The sequence below is a fragment of the Amphimedon queenslandica genome, unplaced genomic scaffold (genome assembly GCF_000090795.2).
Source record: "Amphimedon queenslandica unplaced genomic scaffold, v1.1 AMPQUscaffold_13520, whole genome shotgun sequence".
In the NCBI taxonomy this organism is placed as follows: Eukaryota; Metazoa; Porifera; class Demospongiae; order Haplosclerida; family Niphatidae; genus Amphimedon; species Amphimedon queenslandica.
Genome location: NW_003546244.1, coordinates 170,850 through 181,352, shown reverse-complemented (window position 1 = coordinate 181,352; position 10,503 = coordinate 170,850). Strand labels below are relative to the sequence as shown.

Genomic DNA, 10,503 nt, shown 5'->3' with positions numbered 1-10,503 from the left:
CTGGGGTTGATTTTAGTCCAGTCATCCCAATGATACCACGTCCAGTCTGTGACACTAGTTGTAATGCTCCGCCTACCGGCTTTGTGACCACACCCAAAATCCCTTTTCCGACTCCAGTGACAATACTCCTAGTATATCCACCAGTGGCTAGAGTTTCCTCTTGTCCTTGTCTCTCTATGATACTTTGTAATGGCTGCTCTACTAGTCCGGCCACTGCACTCATTACGCTCATACCAAAACTAGACACGCCCACCATAAGCCCCGCCCCAAGATTCTCCAGTGACCTTTGACCTCTCCGGCGTAAGTCCTCCTGGTATGAGACATGGTCTTCATCTAGGGAAAGTCGCTCGACATTCAAAGCCATCCCTGAGGCAAAATTAGTGACTGAGCGGAGGGCTCCGCCCAGAAATCCAGTCAACAAAGATCGAGTGCCCTGACCTAGCCCGAGAATAAAGAACCCTGGGCCTCTCGTGAGACCTTGATAAGGAAGAGATAGGAAGTCCCTTAGGCCAGACTGTAGTGTATTGATCAGAGTACCAGGACTGCCTATGATATCCAGTGATCCTAATATCCAGTCCAATTGTGAGAGGAGGGAGAGGGAGTAATGCGAAGCCAGGCTCTGAGCCAGCTCACTCCAGTTGAAGTAGAGGTGTCTGTGAGAGAGAGGAGAAAGGAGGACCCTACTCTCATCCACGCTGAGCGATAGACCACGCGTGAAACAAAGACTCAAGTAAATGAGGACTCCATCAATATGTAGGTGATTGATAGCAAGAGGATACCTGTCTCTGTTGGCCTCTTCAAGAATGTAACCTGGAACTAAAATAGTAAACAAAAAATGTGTGGCATTCTGTAATAAGATACATATAAGTACAAGTGGGGGCAGACTGAAATAATAGAGTAATATAAGGAATATAAGGTGTGCCCACTTTATATGCATTTAGTGAGGAGTTGATTAATTATTATCAATCAACTCGTCGGCAAATGCATATAAAGGGGCACACCTTGTATCCCTTATATAATTACAGAAATTAGTAAAACAAATTAATACAAATTAAATTACAACATCCAGCATTATGCAATATAGCCAGAAAAACTAGCAGGAATTACAAGTACAAAAACACCACTAATCATATGCTCAATTGCAAAAAAATTCAAAATATAACTCCCACCTGGTATAATCTATAATAATTCAATCCTTACCTTTACATTCATTAACATCATGTACTGGCAAGGGAGGAGTATCTGAAATGGGTAAAGGTGAGTAGCTATAAGCTAACGTTATCTTCTTTAGCGAGCGAACAAAGCTATCGTCAAACTGAAGGGTGAGAGGCTGAAGGGAGAGAGAAGTTTCAGTTATAAAAGTCCCACCAACATTATCGGAAAACTTGGTCCAGTTGACAGAGAACGAGAGGAAAGGAGGTAGTTCCCTCTCTACTATCGAAAGAGGAGGAACGTGATCGTGTCTGGGTATAGCAAGAACAGGAAATATGACGGACTCATTTGTAGAGGAGTGATGATCAATTTGTATTGAGTTTATACTTGAGGAACACTGATACTGGCTCCCATGTGACATTGATAACTTACTGCTCCAGTTATCAAAAACACATGTAAATATCGGCCTGATCTTGAGAGTGTCTCCCACATCAATGGAGAGGGTGAGTTGCTCGAGGAAGCACTCTAAGTCCAGTAGATGGAGTGCCTCTTTTAATATTAAGCATTGAGATGAAGTCTCTATTGGTACTGGTAACATCCCCCCATCACCAGGCAACAGAGAGATATACAGCGTCCCATATTGATATGAGGTAGAGAAGACAAGTTTGGTGTCTGAGAGCTTAAGATATTTCTCTGTGTCATAGTGAAGTGGTATTGGATCAGTCCATTGAATAGGGTCACTAGCATTAGGACTAGTACACTTTGTTAGTGAGCCTATTTGAATGTGAATATCAGACAGAGTCTTAAATACAACATTCTCATCATCACCATTACTCTCATTATCATCATCATTATGTATATTCCTTGTAGTAGGGTATAATTTAGCAAGAGATGGAGGCTCAAAATAACTTTCATGACCAGAGGGCAGGGTCTGAGGATGAGAGTGAATCCCTATAGAGCCAGACTCCATTATTTGAAGCGTCAATCTTGTATGGTTAGCACATATGAGGCGTGGTCTTGGATCATGAGAAATAACGACATAATACTGACCACACCCATCACTGTGGGTCGTCAATAAGCAGGGGGAGGAGCCTGAGGGTGTCGGAAGTGAAAACGAGCGACGGACAAAATTGAGAGACAACGGGATAGACCAGTGTGAGAGTTGCTCAGTATTTGCAGTTACATATACAACAAAGGTAAGCTGTAGTTTAGCATCAGCTCTTACACCAGACCACCAGCTAAGCAATGAATGAGATTGGCCACTATGAATGGATACCTCTTCCCTCCTCCTATCTCTCATCATGGGAGCAATATTGTTAGCCTCGAGAGATGAACATACCGAGAGACAGTGCCCAGTTTGGTTGAATAGTGTAAAGATTGGCTTCAGGGCTATAATTAGCGTATTATTATGTACCACGAATGAAACAAGTATTTTATAAACCAACTACAGGAAGAGAGTAAAGAGTATGAGTACAGTAATGTTAATTGCATGCACATTACCTCTTGTTTAGGATCAGAGCCGGCTAATGTTAGCTGTTTAGTCTTAGGAGGTTGACCAGGACTGATCTGATAGTCCTTGAAAGACAGTTCTGCAGTAAACAATTCGTCACATTCATCTCCATCAACTACCAATGTTAAGTCCTTTCAGAGAGAGAGAGAGAAAGGAAAGAATATTAAACTCAGTAATAAGTACTTCAATATTTCACTCACTTCATCGATGGATAGTGGATACAGTTCATTACAAGAAAGACTCATAAAGAGTCCATCATTTCTCTTTCTTTTAATCGGACATGATGTCTCGTTGATTATCACAACCTGTGGCATAATCTCAATCCTTATCGTCCCTTCCTTCCTCCTGCTTGTAAACATGTACCCTTTCATTACTCCTTTATTAGTTGGAATTGATACAATGCAAGGGGGCTCCTCTAATCTACAACAAATAATTACTACTAAATTATACCAATTATACTACTCCTACAAGCTCACTCGTGTCCCTCACATCCCCCTCTCTCTTTTCTTCTCTCCCACTCTCAATATTTCATACAACATAGACTCACTTCTTTCTATCATCAGTGCATGTGCATTCCTTGTAGAGTCCCAGACCCATACACTCATTCTCAAACTCTGGTAACTCATTCCTGAGACTAGTTGATAACTTAATGAGGGAGCTAGAGAAACTGCCCTCTGCTGGGTCCAAACTTTTAAAATGCATAAAGTACCATCTCCCAGCTTTCATAGTTGAGTCTAATGATGTAACAGAGCCTCCACCAGGTACTGTTGTAATTGTACCACCACCTTCTCCCCCTCCCTCTTCATTGGATGATAAAAGTTGAAGTTTAAATGGGAAGTGATTACATATCTCAAAAAGTGGTGCCAATGTCACCTGATAAAGATTGATACAAATGTACACTATTATAATGAGCTGGTACCTCTAATGCAGGACTGTCAGCCACTGATTTAATGCTTGACCAAAAACTATAAGACTCTTCATTCTCTTCTCCTACCTAATAAAAGAGACTACGCTTTAAGTACTGTTTGGTCGCTCTATACTTTGATGAAACTGAGATCAGAATCAAGTGATATCTTAAATAAAGGACCACGAGATTGATCAGTCTCCTTAAACTGGAACGACAAGCCAGACTGACGAGTATCGTACCACACAACTCCTTCTAGTCTAGACTGTGAGCCGATCTCTATAAACTTGCTCTGATGTAGAGAGTCCAAGGCAGTATTGTAGAGTAAAAGAACCGGTTCTTGAATCCTAGATGAAATAGTCAACTCTCCACTGATAGTTACCTGAAGTGTAATTAAAGGAGAAAAGCATAAAGGAAGAAGATAAAGGTATGTTCAAATGAATACTACTCAAGACTTGTGAGTATATTACTGACCAGTTTCTGTATTGATCCATTGCATGTGACTTGTACAAGAAGACAAAGTCCATCGTCCATTACAAGCTACAATACATGTACATATACACACACTCTAATGGACATACTAACTTGATGCATTCCTATAGCATCAATAGTGAACCCACTACTCCATCTAACATCACTACCATAGGATATGTGAAGTTTCTAGAGTAAAGCATGTACACTACTATTACTATTAATAACGGCATGTTATATACTTTTTCATTATTGAATGACCTCCAGTTGTAGCTACAGTTAGAATTAGGAGGTAACGAGACCCTTTCAACAGTGCCCATCTAAAAATAACAAATTTATAGTAAAATGAAATTTGATGCCGCCACATACTCCTCATCTAATTACATGTATAATACAAAGACCCAATGAATAAACTGCCCATTCAGTATGCATATGTGTGGGAGTGAATACTGACTGTATGAAACCCATATATGCTTGTACCAGTCACCGACATAAGAAAATTGGTCACGCACAGACATACTTTAACCTTAAGATCATAAAAATATATTTATACTGAAAGCTATTGAGCAATACTGACATGCTAAAGTCACGCACATACACACACATAATAATAATAATAATAATAATAATAATAATAATAATAATAATAATAATAATAATAATAATAATAATAAATAACAGTACAAATGCAGAGCATGTGACAGAAATATAATAATAATACTAACGTCAAAGTGTAAGGCATAACTTAAGAGTGTAATCAAAGGAGGATATGTGAACAGGTAGTGCAATGCAAGCTGTAGCAAGTGATGCTATTATCAATACATTACATACTAATATTGATGCTAAGCAGTGACAAGATTATACATGTACATAATCAGTGCTGGAATGATTCAGCACATGATCAGGATGTGGAGTGACAGCTTCACAGATGCATGAAGCAGTTCTATCATGCACGCATACATGTATCTAATCATGAACATATACACAATTAAACCTATTAGTATTGCACAGCCATGCAATCACAAACAACAAGTTCAATTTAATTATGAAAGCGTCGCCTGTGAGGGAGGTAAGGCAATTACCAACAGACTAAAACATTAAATAGTTTCACGGATACATCATCAATTTAAATACCAGTAGCAGATAATATATGTGACAATACTGCTACTACAGTTAGGATATAATGGTAATAGTCTAATTATAAAGTGAACATGTAAAGTTTCCTCAATACATACAATAAATTATTAGCTCTGAGCCAAGAAGTCACTGCCCGTATCCAACACATCTGTCTATTTATTTTGAGTGCACATTTGCACATTAGGCACTATATAATTGAGAATTAGTGGGAGTGAAGGACCCAGTCCATGCGTATGCAGCTAATATGGCATTAGGCCACATTATAATTACAGCCTTACAATACATGCATGAACTCCAATTAGGAATCAATTATGGACATGCACAGAGAGTATTAGCAACTAACCTGACCAATGATAAGGTCAATTAGAGACTTGTTATGTATGATGTAAGGTCCAAGTGGTTGTTTATCATTCCTTCCTTCAATAGAATCTCTCCCCATGGCATAATGGGATTGCTCCAATAGTAAGGTATTGGTTGTCATGTTAAGAGTGTATAGGAGAGAAGGGCTCACTCTTATGACTGTAGGACCTGGGACCATTATGGATACCTTGCTCTCTTTTAAACGGTCAAACTAAACGCAACGATACGAAGCAATGAGTGCTGGTTTTTTCGTGGCGCGGCTAACCTGCTTGAGTGGCTTAGTGATTGAGTTTATAGTCAAGTCTGTGGGGAAGAGGGCATCTCTCCAGAGAAGGTCTCTAATATCAGTGTATCTCAGTGACACTAGCCCCGATAACTGCATACATAATAAGAAAATACATTATCAAATATATAATCCTTGTTTCTAAGACTGTGTGAACACATTGCATTGAGAATGCATTACTCATCAATAGTCAAATTATCATTCAAAATAAACACTAGAAGAGGCTACACGCAAACATGTTATGCAAGGCAAACCGGCTCTCATTCCAACTGTGTCTTGTTGTTCATTCCGGTTGTGTCTGGTTTTTTAAAAAGTTATTGAATTTTGATTGAATAAACTGTCATATTAAAAACTATCTACTCATCATTATGACCATTACATACCATTACACTAGCATAAGTACACACAGAGAATGTAAACCAATTATCATGCATACAGTACACACGTACATACCAAAAATAAAATATACATGTACATGTATTTTCATTAATAATACCTTGACATGCATCTGACGTATGTTTTCAATTAATGTTGCCCCGATTGTCAGATCTTTACACTTAAATTGGAAAAGATCCAAAGGGAAATCGTCAACATTGGAGGAAAGGGAATGTCTTGTATTTCGTATGTCTAAAAAAATCATAAGAGAAATTCACATTACATCAACAATCCTGTCTCATCATATTCCATGTCATATGTTGAGAGACAAAAATGTGTCCAAAGGGGAGACTTTTTGGATGAGCAGTCATCAGGTGTGCTGCTAATTGAACTATTATACTGAATATTCTCATGGGGAAAATTCTGTCTAGCATCATTCATGGGCCATTAGATGCAGGCTTAATGCTAACTGGATTAAATATTTAATACAAGACTAGCCTAGCCGTCCCCCATTCATTTTCCTAAGCGTGTCTTGTTTTTGCTTGACTAATTATACATTTAAAAGCATAGGCAGACATTACTAATAGATTCACAGACAAAATACCCACAGGCACTAGAAAAGGGAAAGAGACAGGGAGGCTTGCACACGTACACACACACGTACATACTTCAATAAAAAAATTATAATTTAAGGAATTGTGTGACTGAATGACTAACTGACCGGTTAATGGCTCACGTCTTAGTGTAGATTCGAGTGATTTGATGCGAGCAGTAATTGACAGAGGGACATAAACACTGTCCCTTGTTCTAATTATAGAATCAACAGTTGTACAGCCGGCAAGGACCAGAGGCGATAGGACAGCTGTCACTCCTCCAGTCTGGGGGTCAGTGAGTGGTAACTCAAGTCTAAAAAAGGCAAAACAAGTAAACAGACAAGAGTAAATAAAACAAGTGTGCATATGTTGTTATTGAGTGCTGTAAAATGATACACTACAGAATAAGTGTAGGGAGTCTGACATATATGTACATATGCACCATACACAATCATACAATCCAGGAGACACTCACTGTATAAGGTTTAAGAATGAAGTAACGTTACATAATATGGAGTGCACAAATATTTGTGTAATGCCCCGATAGCACAAGGGAAACATTCTGATGGATACTAGCTCAACAAACATGGTCAGTTGCATCATACTATTGTGTGAGTATTTCAAAAAGTACAATCACTTCAATGACAAAATCCAGTCACAACATAAAACATGAGAGTAGCTTATATTACCATGACGCATAAAGGTAATGCCCCAGCTACGGTAAACAATAAGTATCATAATACTACGGCTTAATTGCTTTCAGTGACAATATGAGCCAGATATGGAGCAGAATGAAAGAGTCACGATCTACACTATACCACCTGCACACAAAAGAAGAATAGCTCAAAAATGTTTGTACTAGAACTAGCACAAGCTTTGATGAATGAGAATAAGGATATAAGGGGAAGATTGAAGTGAAAGCTATTGTTGTCCTTACCATTCATGCATACATTACAATTCCTAAGAGTCGAGTGTATGATGAGTAACAGACTGGGTATGTCATACTAGTAATGAACTGAATGCTGTGGTGACTGGGTATGTGTCTGTGCATGTATTACGCATACTTTTCCTAATAAACTTAATAGCCTTTAGTAATGTAAGCTTAATTCTAAGGATTTCATAACCTCACACACACAAATCAAACATGCCCGGAAGGAATAACAAACAAAATAACAGAAATACAGAGCAGCTCGTAAACAAATGCAATTAATAATACACTATACATACAATGTAATAACGGCTATATTATTGCTCTATATAGTTCTACACACCTCTTGGCAGATGTGTCTCCAACTGCAGACTCTGCACATAGCCAGACAAATATTTACAAGTGTAACAAATTATTGACCCAAACAAGGCCCGTCGGCAGATGAAATATACATACACCTACTCTCGTAGAAACTAGCGATTCGTAATTGGAGCAAATTAAGAGCGAGTGGTATGAGCCATCCATCCCAAACAAGAATTTAATAATAATAATTATGAGCGATGTGTAGTTGCAGGTGGTTGGTAATAAAAATTGGATGAAATCATTCGTCAAGTGTATAATCATAGAACAAATTAATGTATGCATGCATAAGCAATGTATAACAATAGATTTAGCTATTTGATGCATAAAGTAGTCATAATGATAAAAGCAATCGAAATAATCCCACTTTTAATATTTCTTGACATCTACACTGTACATAATCAACAACTGGAGCTTTCTACATAGCATAAGCGCATCAATATGTCAATCATAAAAATGGGGGCAATTTTGAAGCCAATTTCTGGCAAATTCACCCCGTACCTGTGAATATTATTATCACCATCAGTCCATTCGATGGCAGGGAGTGCCAGTCTCCACTTGTTGGAGCTCTCCATTACTTTGTATGATAATAGTAGGCGAGCAGAAGACACTTCAGATAGGTGAAGCGTATCAAGATAGACCCAGTCATTAGTAACGAGACTGTAATATGAGAGTTCACAGACAACCTAATGGTAGAACACAACGATCCGTTTAATTTGAATAATTAGTGGCTTGTTTTAATTAAATTGATGACTAAGGATACTATAACGACTTAAGTGCATTATATTACAAAGCCAATAATCATAATATTTAATTGTGGCAGACACAAAAGTATATTTACTCAAATCCATAAAAATTTTATTGCCAGACCACCATAATTGCATTATTGGCATTAGAGCTAATGACCGATTGCCACAAAATCTAATTGTGGGACTCCAATAATAATCACAATTATATGTAATTATAAAAGAGGAAAGGGGAGAAGAGAAAAGGAGATTGAAGGGAGCAACAATAAATGAGCAAAGTCACTCAGTGCAGCAGCTTGCCTTCCTAACTGAGATAAATATACATGTACATGTACATGCACATGTATAACTATAGCTGCACACTACAACTTCATCCGAAACAAATAGGATCGTCTTTATTATTTTTTCTGATACATTTATATGCTGTTATGTTGCGTAGAAAGGTTTGGTTGATTCCAATCAAAATTAAGAATTAAGTTACTCAAAAATTTAACACCCTGTACTATAGTACAGGGTCATTGGCCAAATTTCACCAAAAATGACTAGGAGAGAATTCTCCATTTTTATAATTTTTTTCTAATACATAAACATGTTCTTATGTTGTGTAGAAAGTTTAAACTAATTCCAATCACAATTAGATTTTTTACAAATTTTTAAAGTTGCTCCAAAATCAGGTCAAAATCCCTGTACTATAGTACAGTGTCTTTGGCCAAATTTCACCAAAAATGAAAAGGAGTGAATTCTCCATTTTTATAATTTTTCCTGATACATATACATGTACTTATGTTGCATAGAAAGTTTGAGCTAATTCCGATCACATTTAGACTTTTTATGAATTTTTTAAGTTGCTCCAAAATCAGGTCAAAATCCCTGTACTACAGTACAGGGTTTTTTGCCAAATTTCACAAAAAATGGCTAGGAGAGAATTCTCTATTTTAAATTTTTTTCTGATACATACACTAATTTTAAGGTTATGTAGCAAGTTTGAGCTGATTACAATAAAAATTAGAATTTTTATAAATTTTTAAAGCTTGACCAAAAGTATATAATGTTTTACACTAAACAGAGAGCGAGCAGTATGACAATAACTAATCTCCTACTGTACATGTTCATGTAGAGTGATGTGACATACCTTAATATCAAGAGGCCAGTCTTCCTCTCCCATCACAGTAAGCGGTACTGGAAGTATACTGATGCTACACAGTCTTCTTGATTCCTTATAGGACCACGTCATTGAAGGAGGGGCATCAGTCTCACCTTCATAAAACCTCACCTCACCAGGTGCTGGTAGTATCAAAACTAAAGATTACAAAACACATAACTGACAAGAGAAAAAGCATTTTTCTATAAATTAATTTTATTTCATAATAAATTTGTAATTTGTAATTTTCATTGTGCTACTATTAAAAATCACTAGTACATAATTAACTACAATGTCATTATCATAATACAAAATTTGCTCTCACTATGAGTGGGATCAGTGATCAGGATTAAGTCTGATCCTGATCTCAAATCATCGTGAGATCTTATCTCATCTCTAAGACAAGAATCATCGTTTTCAGTCATGCTATTTTCATCTCTCTCTTTACTGAGTTCAACGAACTACAAGAGGAAACAGGAGAGTAAGATGAGAAGATATCAAGTACCAGAAACACCTGCTGGGGCATAATAAAACAAATATTTA

The 10,503-nt window shown here is 37.4% G+C and overlaps 1 protein-coding gene across 1 annotated transcript in view; it reads right to left on the bottom strand.

Annotated features, from left to right (window-relative positions):
* Nucleotides 1–10,503, bottom strand: part of LOC100632227 (vacuolar protein sorting-associated protein 13B-like) — a 33,580-nt gene that overhangs the window by 12,819 nt on the left and 10,258 nt on the right. Inside the window, exons 15-31 of the mRNA XM_019994902.1 lie at nt 10,286–10,421; nt 9,952–10,118; nt 8,575–8,759; nt 6,914–7,098; nt 6,314–6,444; nt 5,800–5,910; nt 5,518–5,745; nt 4,280–4,357; nt 4,152–4,226; nt 4,041–4,106; nt 3,703–3,948; nt 3,582–3,656; nt 3,210–3,535; nt 2,863–3,082; nt 2,653–2,793; nt 1,201–2,596; nt 1–816 (exon numbers count right to left, since the gene is read on the bottom strand). Of these exons, the coding sequence (XP_019850461.1) occupies nt 1–816; nt 1,201–2,596; nt 2,653–2,793; nt 2,863–3,082; nt 3,210–3,535; nt 3,582–3,656; nt 3,703–3,948; nt 4,041–4,106; nt 4,152–4,226; nt 4,280–4,357; nt 5,518–5,745; nt 5,800–5,910; nt 6,314–6,444; nt 6,914–7,098; nt 8,575–8,759; nt 9,952–10,118; nt 10,286–10,421 (4,582 nt within the window). The remainder of the gene's footprint in view (nt 817–1,200; nt 2,597–2,652; nt 2,794–2,862; nt 3,083–3,209; nt 3,536–3,581; nt 3,657–3,702; nt 3,949–4,040; nt 4,107–4,151; nt 4,227–4,279; nt 4,358–5,517; nt 5,746–5,799; nt 5,911–6,313; nt 6,445–6,913; nt 7,099–8,574; nt 8,760–9,951; nt 10,119–10,285; nt 10,422–10,503) is intronic.